Below are 22,529 nucleotides of genomic sequence, written 5' to 3'. Positions count from 1 at the left end.
CAGAAACCTATTACTGTCAAAAGTCAAAATTTATTGGCAATTTATATTATTCAAGAGTAGAAACTTAAAATCAAATGTAGCTATGCAATTATTGAATGGGAAATGTCTTTCAGACAGCAAAATGCAGTGACAGGACTTGGCCTGAGAATCTCAGTGTTACGAATTATTTACTTATTTGCCAAAATGAAACATTAGGCACTGACCTGATACTGATGAAAGTCTATAGCAGGCCTTGTGCGTATGTTCCTTCTCTTCACATCACAACATACACAGTGGACATTCCACACTACACCCTGAGCTGTAAATATAGGCCGCAGTGGTCAATACAATAATCTACAACATCTCTCTTCCTCTGGAACAGCTCTCTAAGCTGGTAAGGGTAGATATAGATCCAATTGCCCCCAGCAGTGACTAGACCGTCACTTGTACCTTGGGTGAGAGAATCTGCCGGTCATGGATAGTCCTGACTCGCCCCAGCAGGCCTGCAACCGATGACTACTACCTTCCCAAAATCTTCTTCCACGAAGAAATGCCAAGAAGGAGTACCAAGGTGATTATGAACTGTGCAATGGAAACAGTGAGTTGTATTTTATGCAGGCAGTGGGGGTCCCGACACTGGGACAAAATGGTGAGGGGAACATCGCCTCAGCCGTTCTGCGGGACCCCCGGCTGCATTTTACAGCTCTCAGGCAGTTAACTGCCCGGCGCCGATGTCTGTGATCCTTTAATGAATGCACAGCTCAAAAGTCTCAGCAATGCCACGGGAGCAGTGGCTACTGCTGGAACTGCCATAAGCCGGGGACCAGGAGCAGTAGTGGAATGCAGGTAAGGTGAGGAGTGAGGTGGTTGTTGAGGGCGGGAGGGGTTGCTGTTGGCGCAGGGGTGGCCTTTGCCACTGGGGGCCCTCTGTGGGCCACAGATTATCCAAGCAGGAGTGCCAACCCCCACATCACCCGCCCCCTCCCCCCCCAGCCCCATATGCAGACAACCTGGTTCTAGTGGTGGTTTCCCCAGGTGGCGGGGCTCCTATCAGCCGCTGGTAAAATACCAGTGACAGCGGGAAGAGGCCCTTAATAATAGCCACTTAAGGGCCTCATTTGGACTTTGGGTGAGAAGACGATTCTCGACCTTCCCCGTCCCTGAAAGAATTGAGTGGCATCAGGAAGGTGATGGGCATTCCAGCCCCCACTTTCCCTCCCTATTTTATGTGACCTCTCCACACCACCCACCACCCACCCCCCCCCCCATCTCCCTGTCCATCCCTAGAGGGCTGATAACATTCAGCCCAATATTTCCCCATTATGTATCTGTTTTACATTACTGGTGTAGCTCATTCCAACTATGGTTTATATATTTACATGTATTGTATGCACAATCACAGGAACTAAAATGACAACCACTCAATTCCACACAGAACTTGTTTTGTTTCTAAACTAACTCAATTTATATCAGTCTATTGTCATGGCAATTATTGATTGGTTATTATGAACAAGATCATAATTTAACAGCAGGATAGTCAAATGCTGCAATAATCCTATATGTTAAATGTTTAGTTCTAAAGGACAATGGCCAGGAAAATTGCTCTAAAAATGCAGTGCTATGTGGGTGACATGCCCGCAACATGCACATGAAAATGAAGGCTGCAGGCTCATTGGAAATTGCAATTCCGGCCTCATTTACCTAATGCCTTTCATGTGTTCCTTTGAAAGCTCAGCCAGGTCTAATGTGGAGCTGGCCTACAGGTAAGTCCTGGGAGGGGGGGGCCAACAGTGGCCTATAGTAATGCTGTGGATTCAGGAGGAGCACTCCTGTGTGGAGGAGGAGGCAGGTTGCCAAGTGCACTTGGGAGACCTGTTGGCAGTTAAATGGAGTGTAGGAAAATTATGAACTTTTTCTTTATAATTAGAATGGATTCTCTCTGATTAATGAAAGGAAAAATATCTTGAGTAAGTAAAAAAAACTTATTCTTTTGTGACCTCCAGCAGCCCAGTTTTGGCTGAATTTGTCATCAGAGTTCTCAAACAAGCATTAGGCTCCTGATTAGTGTATTGAAGAGGTCAACTCCTGTTTTAGGTGGACACTATGAGCAGTTCTGAGTGCGGAAGATCGTGCCCAAAAATTGGTGTCCCCATAGGAAAGCACAGGTTCAGGAAAGGGAGGTTGTGACTGTTAGAGAGCGGGGATTTAGGAGAGGTTGAGAAGGAGGTCTCACAGACACTGGTTCTGTCCAACAGGTACAATGTACTTGCTACCTATAAGGACAAGGCGAAAGATTGCAGGGAGGACAGCCACAATGTGGATCAAGGCACCCTGGCTCAGAAGGCTATCCAAGGTGGGGAAGAGCAGAATGGAAACAAGGTAGTAATAGGGGACTCTATAATTGGGGGATAGATAGCATCCTCTACAGCCAGGAATGAGAAACTTGAAGGGTGTGTTGCCTACCCGGTGCTAGGGTAAGGGATATCTCACAGCAGCTGGAGAAAACTTTGGAAAAGGAGGGGGTAAATCCAGTTGTTGTGGTCCATATTGGAACAAATGACATAGGTCAGAACAAGGATGAGGTCCTGCTGAAAGATTATCAGCAGGTAGGCTTAAGTTAAAAGCAGGACCTCAAGGGTAATAATCTCTGGATTATTGCCTGAACCATGGGCAAATTGGCATAGAAGCAAACAGCTCAGGAGAATTAACATGTTAAAGAGGTGGTGTGGGAAAGAGGAGTTCTTTTTTGTGCAACACTGGCACCAGTTCTGGGACAGGAAGGAGCTGTATTGATGGGACGAGCTCCTTTTGAACCAGGATGGGACCAGTGTTCTAGCAGAAAGGGTAAATAGGGAGATGGCAAAGGCTTTAAACAAGTAAGATGTGGGGTGGGATCGACAAGAAATGTAAGGAGCCTAACTGTAAATAAAACAAGAAAGGAGAACATAGGAAAGAATAAAGGAAGGGAGGACATTGATGCCAAGAGAATAAATCAGGTTATAGAACAGGAGTCTAAAAAGATGGTCAAACATAAACTGAGAGGAAATCCTTTTAAAAATTAGTCAGAATGTCTGTACAGCAGTGCACACAATGTCCATAATAAAACAGGGGAGCTGCAGACAATCATGCCTTGGGAGGAACCAGACATAGTAGGGATTACTGAGATATGGCTACACAAAAATTAGGGGCTGGACTTTAGGCAGGAGACAGAGCTCCTGGCGCCGGGCCGAAAAGATAGGGGGAACCCCGCCTCTGCATTTTTTCTGATCCTTGGAGTGATCCTCTGGCCTTTTAGGGTCAAAGTTGAAGGACGAGGGATCCTCATCCCTTTTAACACTTAATAGGGACAGGGATACCGCCCCCAAGACCTGCTGGCCAGTCACAGTGTTGGCAGTGCCAGCGGGAGCAGTAGGTACTGCAGGAGGCCTGCAGTGGTGAAGATGGAGGAAATCCCAGGGCACAGGTAAGTGGGGTCAGAGTCACTGGGGACAGTCCGGAAGGCCCAGGGAGGGGTGGGTGGGTATTTGGTCCAGGGAAGGGGGTTCTGGTGGGTATAGCGGTTTCCACGAATTGCCCACGAAGGGGGGACAAAACCCCTCCTCCCCAAGTCTGCAGGGAGGGCGCCTGGTTTTCCAAGGTGTGCTCCCCATGTAGCAGAGGCACCCCCACCCCCCGCCACTGGTCAGATCTCAGCGGCAGTGGGAAGAGGCCTTTAATTGGCTGTCAATTCACCACTTAAAGGCCTCAATTGGCCTTGGGGCGGGAAGGCCGCGATCAGCTTATCCCACCCCCAGGAGAATCGGGTCCAGCAATTCTGGTGTCGGGTTCTGTGGCGGCTGCTGCCGCTCCAATTCTCCGCCCCCACCCCCCGTGCCCCCACCACAGAACCGGACATCAGGCTGGAAACAAAATGGGAATTAAACATTGCAGGATATAATATATTTAGAAAAAATAGGGAAAAAGGGGAGGTGACGTAACTGTACTTATTAAGGTTAGCATAATGGCAATAGAATAAAGGGACACAGCTATTGGCAAGACAGAAATAGAACCCATATGGAGAGAGGTAAAAGATAATAGAGGATCAATCACAATAATAGGTGTAGTTTTCAGATCACCTAATAGTAATAATAACAGGAAGGCAGGTGGAGGAAGAAATAAGGAGAAAAACTGGGAAATTGAGTAAAAACATAGAATAATCATGGGGGATTCAACTACCTGATATTAATCAGAGAGAAGAGGTAGGTAAACGGGATAAGAGAATGGAGATCCTACAATGTGTACAGGACTCCTTTCTAATCCAATATGTAAATAACCCAACAAGGGAAAATTCGCTATTGGATTTGTCTTTCACCACAAGCATTAACACACTCTTTGCCTTTGTCTCAGGACAGTTTTGTTATTTAATCTCTCCTGCCCTCTGCCCTATCACACATCTTCCCTTTTGTTCTCTTCCCCACCAACCATCCCACCCCCCTGACCCCCTTCACTTGCTTAAAACTTGATTCTTTTCTAACCTTTGCCAGTTCTGATGAAAGGTCACAGACCTCAAAAATTAACTCTGCTTCTCTCTGTACAGATGTTGCCTGACCTGCTGAGTATTTCCAGCACTTCTGTTTTTATTTGAGAAGATTAATAAACTTGCAGAATGGGCAAATAATTGACAATTCTTTCTTAATTCTGTTATGGAATGTGGGCGTCACTGGCAAGGCCAGCATTTGTTGCTCATCCCTGAGTGACTTGCTAGGCCATTTCCGAAGGCAGTTAAGAGTCAACCACATTGCTGTGGGACTGGAGTCACGTGTAGGCCAGACCAGGTATGGACAGCAAATTTCAATCTCTAAAGGAAATTAGTGAACCTGATGGCTTTTTTACGACAATCAGCAATAGTTTCATAGCACCATTACTGCGACTAGCTTTCAGTTCCAGATGTTTTAATTAATTAAATGTATTAATTGAATTTAAATTCCCCCAGCTGCCATGGTGGGATTTAAACCCATGTCCCCAGGGCATTAGCCTGGTCCTTGGGACTACTAGTTAAGTGACATTACCACTAGGCCACCAGCTCCCCTAAATGAAACTGAATACAGATAAATGTGAGGTTGTACATTTTGGTAGGAAGAAGAGGGAGGTCACTTATTACTTGGAAGGCGTGATTCTAGGTGGGGTAGAGGAACAAAGGGATCTCAGTGTACAAATACACCAATCATTAAATGCTGTGTCACAGATTAGCAAGGCCATAAAAAAAGCAAAGTAAGCACTCAGTTTTATTTTTAAAGGGATAGAATTGAAAAGCAGGGAAGTAATGATAAATCTGTATCAAACCTTGGTTAGATCACACTTAGAGCACTGTGTGCTGTTCTGGTCATCGTATTACAAAAAGGATACAGAGGCACTGGAGGGGATGCAGAGAAGATTTACAAGCATGCGTGGGTTTATGTATCAGGAAAGCATGAACAGGTTGGGTCTCTTTTCTCTTCAAAAAAAAAGGCTGAGGGGTGACTTAATAAATCCCTTTAGAATTATGAAAGGTTTTGATAGAGTGGATACAGAGAGAATGTTTCCACTCATGAGGAAGAGAATAACTAGAGGCCATCAATGTAAGATAACAAAAAATCAAATAGGGAATTCAGAAGAAAATTTGGTGAGAATGTGGAACAGGGAGTGGTTAAAACAAATAGTATAGATGCATTTAAGGGGAAGCTAGACAAGCATATGAGGGAAAAGGGAATAGAGCGTTATGGAGGTAGATTTAGATAAGTCAAAATGGCAGGATGCTCGAGTGGTGCATAAACATCAACATGGACTGGTTGGGCCGAATGGCCTGTTTCTTTGGCCTTTGTTCCTATGAAATTCTTTGTAACTTCTATTTTTCACCCAGAAATCGGGTTTGGCAGGAACAAATATCTCTCCCACCTCAATAAAACAGCAGAACATCAAATGATTTTTTTCTTGCTTGTATTCTAAAATGTTCTAATCTTGATAGGTATTTATTTCAATCACAAACATTACTTTCATCAAATTTGATTGATAATTAAATAAGGATGATTCTAATATAAACCATTTTTCTTTTTCCAGTAGGTAGAGGAGAAAAGGTAAGAACATTTTGTAAACACCTCTACGGAAGTAAAATAAATATTAATTTTGCAATTGCTGGAAGATTGTGAGAGTAGGTTCTGTTTAGAAATATTGGGAGTAAAATTTGTCTTAGAGGACAGTGTGGAATGGGTGATAGTGCATTGGCAGCTCAGTTTACACTTTGGCATTGACTGGAAAAGAACATCATAGAATCATAGAGTTATACAGCACAGAAACAGGCCCTTCGGCCCATCGTGTCTGTGTCAGCCATCAAGCACCTATCTATTCTAATCCCATTTTCCAGCACTTGGCCCAGAGCCATCAAGTGGGCTGTAAACCAGGCAGCAGATTTATTAGTGCCAATTTTATGCTATCACCCCAAGACAACGTTCTCCCCATTGTATTTTGATTTTCAGTTCTTACTTTAATAGTCAATAGTCAAAAGCCAATTAAACACTTGTTTATATGATAGAGATTGAAATGGGAATCAGGACAAGTTTGTGAAAGGACAGATTCGAGAATCTTTTTCATGATAATGTTGTCTTTATGAAGATAATTGGATATTCACGGTGATCATTAAAGGAGTCATTTACAGCAGCTATCAGTTCTACAACAGATGAATATAAGATTTAGTAAAAGGTCAGCATTTACTGTGCCTGATGTTTTGGTAAGAAAGTAACAAATATTACATTTATGCAATACTTTCAACCCTTTATTGAACTACACACCAGTTAGACTCCCTCTGTCCTCAAAAATATAAGCGTGTTAATAAAGATAATGACTCTTATTGTTTTCTCATATTATTTGAATTTAAAATATTAATGTAGAAATTGAGAGAAAAAAGTTCTAATGCTTGTAAAGAATAGCAGGCTTGTAGCCCGACTCGTAAACATGGAGATGTAGGATCACATTGTTTTTTTACTTAAATCGGGCTCCTCATATGATCATGCAGGCACAATAAAGTTGTTTTCTAGCTATGTACAAAAGGGTTACATTGTGAGGATAAAGTATTTTGTTGAAGCAGATGGTACTTTCAATCTAAGCAATTCTGCTCTCTCCAATAGGGGCAGAAAGGTGATCCAGGAGAAGTCCGCAGAGTAAGCGTTTAAAATGATTTATTATTATTCTTTCCTGGTTTATCCCTCTTTTGGGTGGACCATTTGTATTTGCATTGGCAACAACACATTTCCAAAGCTATACTACTATATGTCCAGGGTAACTGTTTACATAAATAACAATTGAAAGATTGAGTAATATTAATGGAAACTCAAGAGAGGAATTGAATGCATAACTAAAACTGATACTTTATTACTGGTCTTTTCATATTTACCAGGTTGTTGGAATAAGAGGACCTCCAGGCGCAGAGGTAAGTGGTGTCTCAGTAACTTTGTACTTGTTAAGTATTTGTAGAAAATTGCATGTAAAAATCAAGTCTGAGTATTAACCTTCACTAAAGATCAACTAAAAGATTAACATCTTGGAAATTGGTGCCAATACTTTAAAAAAGTGGAGCAGTATCTTGTAGTCCTGAAAGAAGTAACAGTGAAGTGTAATTTTAAGCCTAATTTATGTAATAAGTAGATAAACACTGTGGGCTGAATTTCTAGAGTCCTTGACATTGGTAACGGTGGTGGGCAGGGCATAACAATTGCTCCCGATGAGGCCCGCCACTGACCTCAACGCTGCCAGGGCATGTCCGATCTTGATGGCGGTAGCGAGGCCTCATGGCGGCCTCCCACCCAGCCACTCGGCGATGGGACCACTATTTAAATATTCAAATTAATTTACATACCTGACTTAATTGCAAGCCCGCCTCCACCTCTGGTTCCGTTGCGATCTTCGTGCCGCTAGCCGGCATTTCCACGCCTTCCGATCCCTGTCCGGGGAATCGAGGCGCGACACTGGTTGGGAGTGTGGAGGAGGTCAATTTTTCTGTGCGGGGGGAGAGGTGGGGACGGAGCAGCGATAATGTCTTCCCATTGGTGGAGGGAATGGTGGGAAGGGGTAAAGTATATAGTTGATGCACGTTGAGGGGAGGAAAGGTCATTTGAAAAAAAAAGTGTTTTGGGCTGTCGAGGGCAAGTATTTAATATTGTGGTTATTGACAAGGGGAGCGGTGCAAAAATACCGGTGTTAATTTTAAACAGAAACGTTTAATGGTTTTGTTAAAAATCCTGGAAAGGCTCAAAGCCCTTTAAAAATAGCATCACGCCTGCACACAGGGAGCTGATGCCACTGCCAGTGACAGATGGGCCGCCCCCTTCATGTGATCATGGAGGACGGCTCGCCCTGGCTATTTAAATGAGCCGCCACGCTTGGAATCGTGGAGGCTCTTTGGCGTGCGGGCAACCATTTTTCTCGTCCATCGCTGATATCGGCGGCGGGCCTACCGAATCCAGCCCGGTATAAATATGAAGATACTCACGTATACTTTACAATATACTTCTAATGTATTTTAATTAATTGACACTTCTACTGATGGCTTCTAGCCCAGCACAATCCTTGTATACATTTCTTGCCTCCTGTCCAACTAGAGCTAGAACTATGCTGTTTACCAGAAAGCTCTGCACATGTCTGGATACATGCATGGCCAGAAGTGTAAAATAACAACTACACATTGAAACATTTAGATAGCAGGGAAAGGGAGCCACTCTTCGCCAAATATTTAAGTAAGGCCATGTAGCTTTACAAAGCACCCCAGGAGTCCCAGAGCACTTTGTAAGACAGGTTTGACATTGTCTAGCATTTACACCCCATGGGTGATAGTGAGGCAGCAGCCCATTTTACATCTCTCCTGAATTTTATTTCCAATGAAGCCAGTCCCAGCCACAAACCTTGCCCTGCCCCCAGAACAAAATAATGAGCAACGCTTGTTTCCGCTGTGCCCAATTAGTTCATGAAGGATTTTATGTTTGTGATTATGTAAATGAGTTTGAGTGGAAATTTGAACCATAACTGCATTTCTGAAACCCAGTGTCATTTCAAGTACAGTTTGCGCCCAGATTGCTGATGACGTCCAAAGCAAAAGCTCTACTCCACATTTAGGGATGAATTTTACCAGCCCCCAACGTCGGGGGGTCATGGCAGAGGGGTCCAGAAAATACCTCCGGGAGAAGTCCACCATGGGCCTCGATGTGGGGAAGGCCCTGCCCCATTTTATTGGTGGGGGGTAGTGAGACCTCAGTGCAGTGCCTCCCCCCCCGCTGCTCGGCAATGGAACCTATATTAAAATCTATGTTAATCACTGAATAATTACCTACCTTTCCATGACACCCATCCCACGCCGATATTCTGGCTGGCTGCCAGAAGTTCCGCTCCTTCGGATCTCCATTTAGAGATCCGAGGTGAAACACTGTTGGGGAGGGGGGGAGGAGTGACGTTTTCAGGGCGGGAGGGGGCTGGGGGAGCGGGGTGAACTCTTCCTATTGGTTGCAGGGATGGTGGGAAGGGGTTGAGGGTCAAAGGTGATGAAGTTGGGGGAGGGAAAGTTCGAGACCTGAAAAAATGTTTTCTTTGGGGGAGAGGGCTATTTACATATTTATTACTTATTACCGAGTGTGGGAGAGAGAATTGAGAATGTGAATAAATGGCTATCTTCAGCATTCTGTCACTTGAAAAATTTTAATGAGCTTGCAGGGCCTGCAGCTCTTTAGAAATGGCACCAGCACCTGTGGCGACAGACGCCGCTGCTGGGGGTAGTGCCCAACCCCTCTACGTCATCGGGAGCGGTTGTTCCGTCCCCTCCATATTAATGAGCCTCTGCACAAAATAGCGCGGCGGCTCTGCGACGGGTGGTCTGTGTGGGTGGACCGCCATCTTTGAAGCACGCTGCTGATCTCGGTGGTGCGCTACTAAAATTCAGCCCTTACTGTGTGACTTTTAAAGAATTCCTTTCACTCACATATCTGTGTGTGGTTCTCTGAAACAAAAGGGAATTTCTTGACTATTTCAAGACATTTCACTGGTCGCTTCAGAGACAGATTAAGAATCCTTGGAGCCCTGGGTATTGTGGAAAATATGGCAGAAAGCAAGTGTAAATTGTCAGGGTGTAATTACCCTCCACCAGTCTCAGTAAGTGTCTGCTTATAAATGCTCAAGTAAGACCCCAATTAACACGCTCCACCTGCATATAATCAAACAATTGATACACAATTAACAGATTAACACTGGGCACTAGAAACATCCTGAACCCTCTGCAACCCTCAATCCATTAAAATACAAAAAGGCTCATACAATATTTACACACTGCAGTAATAATAAAGCAAATCATATCAGAATATACTGCGCTTAAATGAAACTGATCCAGCGGTTGTATACAGTTTTTCTGTGTAATGTTCAGTTTTACTATGGAGTCCATATTTGACAGGGGCTACTGGCACAGGCCCCTCAGCTTGGGTCTTTTATAGAATGATTGCCGCCAAGAGATCATTAGACTGCAGTGGAATATTCAAAAACTCACAAACAATGCACAGATAATGGAAATATGCAAGAATATGCAATAACTTGAACCTTTAGGCAAAGTAGGTAACATCTATGAGAAATTAACTTGTAAAAGAGGTACCGATGGCATAAATTGCTCAATTACACTCATCTAGAAAGTGAAATACAAAGACCTTTAAAAAGGGTGGTAATTGTAGTATGTTTGGGAGGAAAAAGGTAACTTTGGACAATTGGTTCCCAAAGTTCTCCTCCACTGGGGTTTACCTTGCATCATATCTAGGTATAGTGTAGACTAGTTGAGATGAGATTAATTTGCTATGATTAGTTAACAACTCGTTATTCTGCCAGGATGGCAGAAGGTGAACCAAATGGACCTTGGTCCTTTTTCATCTATGTGTTATTTCCTATGTGTTATTCTGAAAATGGAATTTATTTTTCACTAAAAAAAAATCTTATTTATTTTTACAGGGACCACCAGGTTCACAAGGACCAAGGGGTATAGAAGGGCCAAAGGGACCACCAGTGAGTAATGATATGACTCTTTTCGACCACAAAATACGCAGATGTGTATCATGCCAATAGCCTGAAGAGACCGGACCATGACTAATAGCATGCTCAGAGAAGCTGGTAGGGTTCATTTCATATCCAATAAGATATTATGAAATTATACAGTGCAATTATCCTAATATTACAGGCATGACATTGGAAGAGATCATTAAGATATGAAAACATTTAAGATAGAAAGTGGGATGATAATTAATTAACTAATCCAAGTTAGAGAGGATGAAACCGCTCATACAGATGGAATTCATCCATGCATATTAAAAGAAGTTAGGGAAGAGATTGCAGAGGCACTATCACGTATATATATATATCATTCAACGAGGGAATAGTGCCGGATAATGGAGGACAGATAATGTGATTTTTATATTTAAAAAGGGAGATAAAATAAGTGCAAGAACTGTAGACCAAATAACTCAATGTCCTTGGTAGGAAAAAAAAGATAATGGAACCCTTACTCGAAGATGAAATAGAAAAACATCTAGAAACTGAAAATACAATAAAGAATAGTTAGCGGGAATTGCAAACTGCAAGGCTATGCTTGACCAACCTTATTGAATTTTTTGAAGAAGTAATAAGGGTAATGTAGTCGACAAATATATTTGGATTTTCAAAATGCCTTCAATAAGGTACCACATAATAAACTCACAACTAAGGTCAGAATATATGGAGTCAAGGGGACAAGTAGAAAAAAGGATAGCAAGCTGGCTATAAAACTGAAAACAGAGAACAGGAGTTAACGGTAGTTACTCAGACTGGCAAGGATCCACAAGGATTTGTCCCGGAACCACTGTTTTCCACCATTTATATAAAAGATTTCGGCTTGGGAATCAGAAGTACAATTTCAAAATTGGAGAGTACAGTTAATACAGTGGAGGACTACAACAGAATACAGAATGGGTGTGCAATTGGCAAAAATGAACATCAATATAACTGAGGTGGTACATTTTGGTAGGAAGTATAAGGCCACATACTCCTTAGAAAATAAGTGTCTAAATGGGATAGAGGAATAGAGAGATCTGAGGGTATGGACATACAGATCAGAAAAGTAGTGACACAGGTTATTAAGGCAATAAAAGGGCAAACAAAGCACTGTGGTTCATTTCTAGAGGGAAATAATTAAAAAGCAGAGAAGTTATGTTAAACTTGTATGGAATCTTAGTTAGACCAACTTGGAGTACTGTGCGCAGTTCTGGGTTTCACAGTACAAGAAGGATATAATCGCACTGGAGAAGGTGCAAATAAGATTTACTCGGATAATACCAGCACTGAGAGGTTACACCTATCAGGAAAGATTGAAGAGGCTGGAGTTCTCTTCTCTAGAAAAGAGATGATTGAGGGTGACCTGATAGAGGCCTTTAAGATTATGAAAGGATTTGATAGGATAGATGCAGAGCAAATGTTTCCACTTGTGGGGGAGACCAAAACTAGGGCCTTAAATATAAGATAGTTACTAATAAATCCAATAGGGAATTCAAGAGAAACGTCTGTGCCCAGAGAGCAATTAGAATGTGAAGCTCACCATCACAAGGATGCATTTAAGGGGAAGCTAGATAAAGATAAGAGGGAGAAGGAAATAGAAGTATATGTTGATGCTGTTTGGTAAAGAAGGGAGGAGGCTCATATGGAGCATAAACACAGACATGGACCTGTTGGGCTGAATGGCTTATTTCTGTGCTGCAAGTACTGTTGAATTCTATATAATCCATCTCCTCAATATCTGCTACATGTTAAAATTGTTGAGTATATCACAACATACTCAAAATAAGTAATTTTGAAAATTTCTATGTCAGGCTTAATCTAAAGGCAAATCCTTAAGAAAGTGTTGACATTCAACTAAAGCATCTGTTAACACATGTAGGTGTTGATTTAATAGGATTTTCCAATAAAAAGAAAAGTTGGGGGGGGATGTAAATTGGCAGCAAACCCTCGGCCACTCATTTTACCCCTGCGATTCCCAATGTTTGTCACATAACATTAGATGCTAAAGCAACAGGAGCTGTGTCTTATATAGAGAATTAAGAGCAAAGTAAGGTTAAGTCTGCATGTAGTTGCAGTGTCTGGTCTAAAGTGTCACTGTGGAGCATTCAAAGTCTGTCTTGGCATTAATGAGACCTGCGGCCTGCAATAAGCTCTCTGACCTGTCATACCACCTCCAATCTGCAACTCCCTTGCCAACCATTCCCTGTGGCTTGACCCAGCCCCCTATCTGACTTACCTCTGCTCTGCCACAACCCCAACCCCCATCCACAGCTGTCTTCCTGCCTAACAGCTAGCCAGCCTCTCTATCTGGTTGGCTGCAGCCGGAAAACCCATGCAAAACATTTAACTGAGGTTCTAACATTAAATTCACGTTTCCCAGTTGCTAAATCCACTTGTCCTCCCATCCCACCTCAGCCATTCCCTTTCTGCCTTGCAGTTATTGTCGAGGCCACTGTTTTCTATAGTGCCCTCTGGTTGAAATTTTTCGAAGGTAGTTTATTGATATTAAGATTGGTTTTAAGCTGTAAGTATGAATATATATATCCATGATATACTGAAGTGACATTGTGTCTTCTTGTTCCATCAGTTAATGAATACTTACAATTTATTTTTGGTCACTCTCGTTTGGACAATGTAGTAACTCGAGAGTTCTTTAAAGTAGTCGAGCTTTTTAGAAAACATATCAGATTGACATAAAAATCACTAAACTGTAAGGGACCTATTACATACTAAGAGTTGGTGCATTATGAGTGACGTATAAGATCCTTTATTGAGAGCCACAGCAATAGCTATTCTAATTGTAAGAATTCACAAAATCATAGAATCACAGAATTGTTACAGCAATGAAGGAAGCCATTTGGCCCATCATGTCTGCTCTGGCTCTCTGAAAGAGCATAAGAAAGAACTTTCATTTGCATAGCGCCTTAGCATGTTCTCAGGATGTCTCAAAGCACCATACAACAAGTGAAGACACTGGGGTAGATTTTCTGCCCAAAAATTAGGTTTTCTTGGTTTATGCCATGTTTGAATTTGGGCATAAAGTAGCATACTGGTTGGCAACTGACAATTGCTGTGCTATAGTTCAGGGATAGAGCTAATTCATATGAGTTGATACAAAGCTGGCCTGGGAACTTAATCAAAGTATTGCACCTTTTCCTAAAACCTTCATTAATTCTTTGAAAATATTTGATTTATAGGGTCTGCCTGGTCCATCTGGAGTTGATGGTGTGCCTGGAATTCCTGGAGAACCTGGTCCTCCTGGTCCACCGGGCCACCCCACTCATCCTGGCTTTCAAGGTGTAAGTATTTCAAAGCATAAACAGGTTTTGTCTTGAGTGATTGTTGTTAGATCTTCACAGAAATAAACTACAATTATTGGGAAATGGAGATGGACTCTGATGTCTTTCTTTGATATTTCCAAATTAGCTATGGATTTCAAGTTTTATGACCTGTTTGCAACGACAGAGAGAACTCACAAGATAGACAGGTTCAGTCAAAAGAATTGGACGAAGGTCCAATTTCTCCTTGCTCTTCTGCAGCATCTTTACATTATAGTAACACAATAGTGCAAGGAGATGCACTTAGATACTGACACTTCCTGTATGGTTTAGTGTTAGCTGGAAATGTTAAAAAAAAAATCTTGATGAGTGGTGGGTCTGCTGAACTGAGAAACCAGTGAATTTCTAGTTTCCATAAACTGCTATTCATGGACACGTTAGTTGTTTTGTGACCTGTTTGATGTAGTGGTGGTTCACCATATAGCATCCACCCTGAAGCAATATTAGCCTAGATTTTCCAATCCCTGTTGTTTTTAAATCTTTGGAAGACAAGATGCACTATATTTACATACATATAGCTGCATTTTTCACACCAAGCCACCTGAAAAATTCATAGAAATTATCCACATTTTCATTTCTAGTCAGATTATACTGAATTCTAGTTGATGACGGGTGACCTTCATTGTTTAAAAGGGAGCCCAGAAAAACTGTTTCTGTTCACTATGTTTCTCATTCTAATATCCATGTAATTTCTCTGAAACAAAGCTACAGCATTTGGAGGCCTGATTATCCAATAACTGCTGTGTGAGAGTTTGGGGTGGCTGGGGTGAGAGGGGTTGACGGGGAGGGTGGTGTGTGGTGTGGTCAGGGGTTTTCATTTTCATGGTCTGCTCAGTACATTGGCAGACCAGATCCCCAACCTGTTGTGGAACCTTCCTGATTTTCATTTCCAGGTTCTACAACAGGCGGACAATTCACTCCACCAGTTTTCTAACCAAATCGTGAAGGTTGAAATTACCCCCAGAATCACCCTTAGGTTAAGACTGAACTCACCATTGGTGGGGGTGGTAGGGCCAGTGTTAAGGCCCCCTTAAACTTTTTCCATTCATCTTGAACTGACTTTTTAACAAGCATACTTGTAGTTTGTGTTTATTTGTGGCATAGAGATGAAACACAACTGAGAACAATGGTGTGCGCTGGTTATCTCAAGTAGGACTTTCATAACATACAAGTGACTCTATCAGTTTTAGCTTATTAAGCCTTCTTCCTCAATGTATTTTACTATTCTCCATTGTTCAGCTGTAAGTTCTGTTCACTTATATGTGCGGCAGGTGGAGAATAACTGTTATGCTTCCTCTCTTATAGCAACTTGCATCGCAGATTGCTGGTGATGAGAAAGCAGGTTTCCGTGGCCAGTTAGGAATGGTGCCTGGATCTACAGTAAGACAGTTTTTATAAGTCTCTTGATGTGTTTTCAATATATTGTAGTACTGTGTTAGGTTGTGGCACAGAATGCATTACATGATCTGTTCTGCGAGAATAAATAACACTCGGAAAACCAGAAATATGCCATACTTGGCTATGAAATTAGAAATAACATGTGTATATCTTGTGTTGTATCTATATGCAGGTGTGTGTGTTTATATAAAAGTGTCCAATATGGGAAGTCATTGAAGATTCCTGTATAAGCTTACAAGTACATTAGAAACCTATGGCAAACTTTCAGATGCTTTATGAAATTCATTAGACTTTCAGTTCATTAACCAAAATGTAACCCAGTTTGCATATATTATTTTATACTATATTAACACATGATTAGGTTAAATCTAATATTCTGGTCGATGGACAGTCATTCAAATCCTGCTAGGGATATTTAGAGTGGAGAATTGAAAAGGTTGATTAATTTTGGAAAAAAAGTCTGTAACATTAACTTTCCAAGGAAAAATTAAAAAATCACAATGATTAGTATAAAGCAATTAACAGGTTAATACATTTTCTAAACAAATTCGTCGGGAGATCTCATATCTAGTTTTAGGCACTACACAGCCCTCCTAATGCTCAAAAATGTCATTTCCGATGGGAAGTGTGCCAGACACCACCTTGGCAAAGGAGTTAGCGTGCGTGCCTAACAATTGCTGTCAGCATGCAGAGCATATTATAAAGTCAATTAGTGTGCAGTGCTTATTTGATACCAGCGCTGCCATTTTTGAATGCCAAGCTCCAGCCTATGCCCTGTCTTAACCTTGCATAGTTGAACATAATATTAAATGGCATGAAGGACCCCTACCAGAACTATTTAAAGGGATCATGAACTACTTACAGGTTTGTTACTGGATTATTTCTTCTGGCTGCTGGTGCAATTGTACATATTTTTGGAGCTTTCCTACACTTGCCCAGTCTTGAATAGTCTACAGGGAGTGGTTTGACTGGTCATGAAGTACTTTTCAGTTGATTTAACAATTTGTGCTGAAATAAGTTACTTCCAAACATTGATAACCTGATAGGCCTTCATCTTGGAATTAAGCATGAGTGTGAGAATGAAGAGAGGTCTTGCAGTGTAGAACAAACTACTAGAAGAGGGAGGAGGAGGATGGGGAGAAGTGCTCTCAGCAGGAGGCATATCCACTGTCTTTAGGGAGTAATTCTCTTACCTTGACTTCAGCGAGCACCAGTGCTTGAGATGTCTTTGCTTCACTAAAGAGCTAGTGACTGAAATCTGCCAACTGCTGCAGCCACAACTGAAACCTCAAAGTTGGGAAAAGGCTGCTTTGCCAGTGCCTGTCAAGGTGACCATGGCTCTTAAGTTCTCTTTTCCTGGCATCTTCCAGGCTGCTGATGGAGATATAAACACGATTTTGCGGTTTGCAGTACATAGCTGCATAAGGAACTTCACTGAGGTTCTCCATACGCAGAGAGACAGCTTCATCTCATTCCCTCTAGCCAGAGACAAGCAGACAGAGTGAGCACGAGGTTTTCCATGGATTGCAGACTTCCCCGTGGTGCAGGGTGCAATTGACTGCACGCGCATTGCTGCATGCTCATCATGCACATTCTGCCATTTTCATGAAATGAAAGCGATTCCACTCCTTCAATGTGCCACCACAGGCAACACATCATGCAGGTGAATGCCCATTATCCTGGTAGCAGTCACTATTGCTTCATTTTGCAGCAGTCCTCTGTTCCACATGTATTTGACCCACCAAGACATGTCAAAGACTGGCTACTGGGTGACAAGGGTTATTTACTCATGACGTGCCTTATTACTCCGATCTAGAATCCATACACACATGCACATCAGGCTTACAATGAGAACCACGCTGCCACAAGGAACACAATAGAGCATCCCATCACCGTCCTCAAGCAACACATCCGCTGCCTGGTCTGCTCTGTGTCATGCACATCAGAGGTGTGATGATACAACATTCACAGAGTAACTTTGAAGAGTTATGAAAAGCAGACTTTGACTTTAAAAATGCACTTTCTTTTTTTAAAAACTGAACAATGGTCCAAAATGGCCACCGAAGATTAGGGGATTAATCTTTTGTATGTTGTTACAACTGACCGCTCCAGTCAAAGCCCCCAATCAAAATATTCTATTCTGATTGTGGTGGGAGAAACACACTGATAATTCAATCCCATCACTCCACAGATTGCCGAACATATCATTTAAAACTTTCAAAATTAAAGAAAGACCCAGCCAAATTGTACCATCTGTTAACCCCCACCATCCCTCCCCCCGCCCCCCGAATTAGGCTAACCAAACTAGGTGTCTTTAAATCAACAAATTAACTCTTTAATTAGAAGAACTAAATTCTTAAACACTATGAAGATATAAACACCATTTTAAATAGAAAAAATTAGTCATTGCAAATTTACAGTCCAATGTTGCTTGAAGTCCTCACAGAATGTTGCTTTCCTTCTCCATCGAATTTCAACAATTAACGACTTGCAAACACTTTCAGCAGAATCAATCTGACTTTAGAGTTTTTGAGGGATAAAAGATTGTCACAGTCTAACTTCCCTTTCTTCAATTTAAATTACCAGAGATCTCTGTTTTGGCTTGACTTTTTCTTAGAATTTTGAGAGATAATAATTAAACAGACTAACATCCTATTCCTTCAGTTTAAATGGTTGAGAGCTCTTTTTCCAGGTGTGCTAAACACCACAGCTATGTCCTCTGTCGGTGTGTTCTGTTAGAACAAATTATCGTCAACTAAAAGCCAGTTCAAAATTGAATTGTAACAAATGTATCGCATGAGATTCACTCCCAGTGGCTGTATCTATGGTAATGAGAATGCACCCTTTGAATCGCAGTCTCCAAATAGCTGTTTCTAAGGCAACAAAATGCACCTTCCTATAACTCCTGAAGCTTGCTGGTTCTTAAAGCAATACTGATCACTTGCAAGCCTTAAAGGCAAACCGCATATTCCCGAAAAAAAACTACAGGACCATGACAATATTCAAATAGTTTGTCAAAGACAAAGGACAAATCTTCAAAGCCAAAGTTGCCACATCCTGGGCCATTGTGCGATCACCATGGGTAAGAAACCATAATGTCTCCTAACAGGAGGTGAAAAAAAAACAGTTTTATCTTTAAAAAAAGACAGTTAGAAAGAGAGAGAGAGAGAGAGAGACTGACCCAGAAGTCAAAGCTACTTGTAACTGCTGGCATTCCAAAAAGCCGAAAAGCACATGCCCTTTTGGAAAAAATCTAACATCTACATCATACAGCAGCGAGAGAGAGAGCTAGAAGTGGCCCACCATCTTCAACAGAATCTTCAATTAAGACAGAAATCTAAAATCACCACAAGCCTGCAACTATCTGGACTTTGAGTCTCAAGAGAATTCAACAGGTTTATCAGAACCCTTCTCCAACACAAAAACCTCACCTACTTCTCACCCTCCTCTATCTGTTTCTTTGTGTGTGTGTGTGTGTGCACGCACGCCAGCGTGCAAGCGAACACGTGAGTGAATGAGGCTGTGACAATCTCGCTGTCTGTTTATTTGAAAAATAAAGCACAAAAGGGCTAAGTTGAACAATGGGAACCACCCATGTCACACCAGTGACAGTAACACCTGCAGTACTCAGTTTAGTGGGTATTGAGATTTGTGGTGGTATTCTGCACCTGGCATAACCTGGCCACGATGGAAGAACAGCCCTTGCCTCAGGCGACGAGCTGAGGACCAGAAACATGAGGAAGAGCAGAAGAAGGAGGAAGTGCAACAGGAGTGGAGGAACAGGAAAAGGAAGGGAAACTACAATGTAGACACCCTCTTTCTTCCCAGGGTCTACACAATGAAAATATTTAATAATTAAGTAACGATACCAGTAACCGCAACCACACCTCCCCATTCATCCACATTCCCCTGCTCCTTACCTTTCTTCTATCACTGACCATCAAAGAACAAAGAACAAAGAAAATTACAGCACAGGAACAGGCCCTTCAGCCCTCCAAGCCTACGCCGATCCAGATCCTCTATCTAAACCTGTCGCCTATTTTCTAAGGGTCTGTATTTCTTTACTTCCTACCCATTCATGTATCTGTCTAGATACATCTTAAAAGACGCTATCGTGCCCGCGTCTACCACCTCCGCTGGCAACGCGTTCCAGGCACCCACCACCCTCTGCGTAAAGAACTTTCCACGCATATCCCCCCTAAACTTTTCCCCTTTCACTTTGAACTCGTGTCCCCTAGTAACTGAATCCCCCACTCTGGGGAAAAAGCTTCTTGCTATCCAACCTGTCTATACCTCTCATGATTTTGTACACCTCAATCAGGTCCCCCCTCAACCTCCGTCTTTCTAATGAAAATAATCCTAATCTACTCAACCTCTCTTCATAGCTAGCGCCCTCCATACCAGGCAACATCCTGGTGAACCTCCTCTGCACCTTCTCCAAAGCATCCACATCCTTTTGGTAATGTGGCGATCAGATCCTCTTTCTGACAGCACAAAAATAAAAGTCACCAGAAAATGCACACTCCAATCCAAATTTCTAAATTCAATCATGGCATAATGCATACAAAATAACCTAATCAATCTTGTGCATTATATTAGTGTCTGTCTTCAATGTGCCTTGGCCTCTCCTAATGCTCCTATGAGGTGCTTCCCCAGTGGCTGCGCATGGGTGGTGGAAGGCTGCTGACCTCCAATTGAAGAGACTGCAGATGACCTTAGAAGGCAGCTTTGAGTTGAGAAGGCTGGGATTCAGATTGCACCATTTGGGCGGCAGCATTCTGAGCTGGCTGGCTGACAGGCAACAGCAAGGACACTGGCAGAGTGGCAGGGGTGGGAGCATGAATGTTGTCATCCTGAGAGAGGACAGCAAGCTCATGCTCCATGGAGCCAGTGCCATTGTCCCAGGCTGGCGCCTCAGCAATTCTGCTGATATGTTGGAGAACAGATTGATGGACTGTTGTGATGCCCTGGAAGCCCCTTTGAACATTGGTATCCAGAGCCATGATGGCAGAAGTCTGGCCTTGCAAGGCAGCACTCAGACTTTTGATGGAAGCAGTTTGTGTTGCAACAGAAGCTAAGACATTGGCCGTCAGACATTGCATTGTGGTGGGTTCCACATATGTGCTGATGGAGGGACTGCAGGCAGCTATGTTGCAAAAGATGGGCTCCAAGATCTGTGCCCAAATTTGTGCTGAAGTCCTCCGTTATTTCTTGACATTGAGCACAGGATTTCTGCCGGGCTTTCCTGTGCACCCAACACCCATCAGCCGTCAGCCTTCTTCTCTACCTTGGCGCTTCAAAGTCCTCATGTGAGTACGTTGCAGCAGAACTAGTGTGCTGCCTCACCCTCTGGTGAACTTGTACCTGCTTTCTCCTTTGCCACTGCCCTGGCTCATGTGCACTTGTACTTAGTATCTCACCAGGCTGGATTTTATACAGCGAGCAGGGGTCCCAATACCAGGCCCTAAATGTGAGGGGAAACCTGCATCGGCCATTTAGAGGACACCCCACCCCCATGCTGCATTTCACATTGCTTGGGCAATTAACTGCCTGGTGCCGGGGTCCCCATCTCTTTAAGGATGGGGATCCTGCCTCCAAGAGCTGCCAGCCAATCAGCAGGCAAGTGGGTGTGGGAAGGCCCCGGGGAGGAGGGGTGTGGGTTACTGAGGGCAGGGGGGTGGGTGATGCCACAGGGGCAGCCTTTGCCGCCAGCGCCCTCTGTGGGCCACAGATTGCCCAAGGAAGATGCCCCCCTCCCCTACCCCCACCAATTCCACATGGGTGCAGCCTTGAATTGCTGAGCAGCTTCCTCACATAGCACAGGCACCTCCTACCTCTGGTAGGATGAGGTCCTTAAGTGGCCATTTCGGGGCCTCAATTGGCCTCTGGGCGGGAAGGCCTTCCCTGCACTGGACTAAATTCAAAGATGATGGCAATCAAGCCCCCGCCTTCCCACATAATTTTATGGGCCACCCCCCTCCTCCTTTCCTCTTAGGGGGCCCATGAAATTCAGACCAACATGTGCTGGTCTCTTCTGTAAACTAGCCTAACTTAGCTTAAATCTGAGCTGGTGGCTGCGACTATAAGATTGAGTGACAGCATCTCTTCATTTTCACTGTCTTCTTCCTCTTCCTCCACTGACTGAGAAGGATCCAGTTCTTGGGTGTCTGAAATGAAAAAGGTCAAAAGGTTGGGTTTTGGTGAGGGAGAGTATCTGACAGTGTATGCGGGTTGTGGGTGTGAGGCTTGCAGCAGTGCTAAGTGTGTGAGAGTGAAGTAAATCATGTGAATTTTAGGGTTGAGCACTGATTGTTAGAGATTGTTGGTAAATGGGTGATGGGAGTGTAATGAATTGAGCGGTGGATGAGGCTACTGGTGCAGTTGGTAGGCTATGTCATTTTAAGATGAACTCACTGACCTTGATAACTTGTGTAAGAATGCAAACTTCTTCATGCACTGCAACCATGTTCTTGGAGCAACACTCCTGACATTGACTTCAGTCACTACTTGTTCCTCTTGTGCTGTGCATTTGTCTGGAGGGCCTCCTGCCCCACTGAGTGTACAGGATGTCTAGCCTCCTTTCCACCTCTTCCAGCAAGACCTCCAGTGAAATGTCTGAAAGCTGGTGAATGGTCTCTCACCTGTTCAGTCATTCCTCAAAATACCTCAGCCAAGATTCAATTTTCAAATGGCTTTCATCACTTCATGCTGCCACAATGCACCTTCCCTTTAAGAAGTGCAGGTTGCCTTTAAGTA

General features: G+C 43.0%; 1 protein-coding gene across 1 annotated transcript in view; it reads left to right on the top strand.

The window, feature by feature from the left end:
- The window catches only part of LOC137372133 (collagen alpha-2(V) chain-like), a 312,577-nt gene that overhangs the window by 130,964 nt on the left and 159,084 nt on the right, over positions 1–22,529 (top strand). The window contains exons 3-8 of the mRNA XM_068035607.1: positions 6,055–6,071; positions 7,119–7,151; positions 7,388–7,420; positions 10,963–11,016; positions 14,235–14,336; positions 15,681–15,755. Of these exons, the coding sequence (XP_067891708.1) occupies positions 6,055–6,071; positions 7,119–7,151; positions 7,388–7,420; positions 10,963–11,016; positions 14,235–14,336; positions 15,681–15,755 (314 nt within the window). The remainder of the gene's footprint in view (positions 1–6,054; positions 6,072–7,118; positions 7,152–7,387; positions 7,421–10,962; positions 11,017–14,234; positions 14,337–15,680; positions 15,756–22,529) is intronic.

This window comes from Heterodontus francisci, chromosome 7, assembly GCF_036365525.1.
Source record: "Heterodontus francisci isolate sHetFra1 chromosome 7, sHetFra1.hap1, whole genome shotgun sequence".
NCBI lineage: Eukaryota > Metazoa > Chordata > Chondrichthyes > Heterodontiformes > Heterodontidae > Heterodontus > Heterodontus francisci.
The sequence above is the reverse complement of the archived record's forward strand: the minus strand, read 5'-3'. Positions and strand labels throughout refer to the sequence as shown.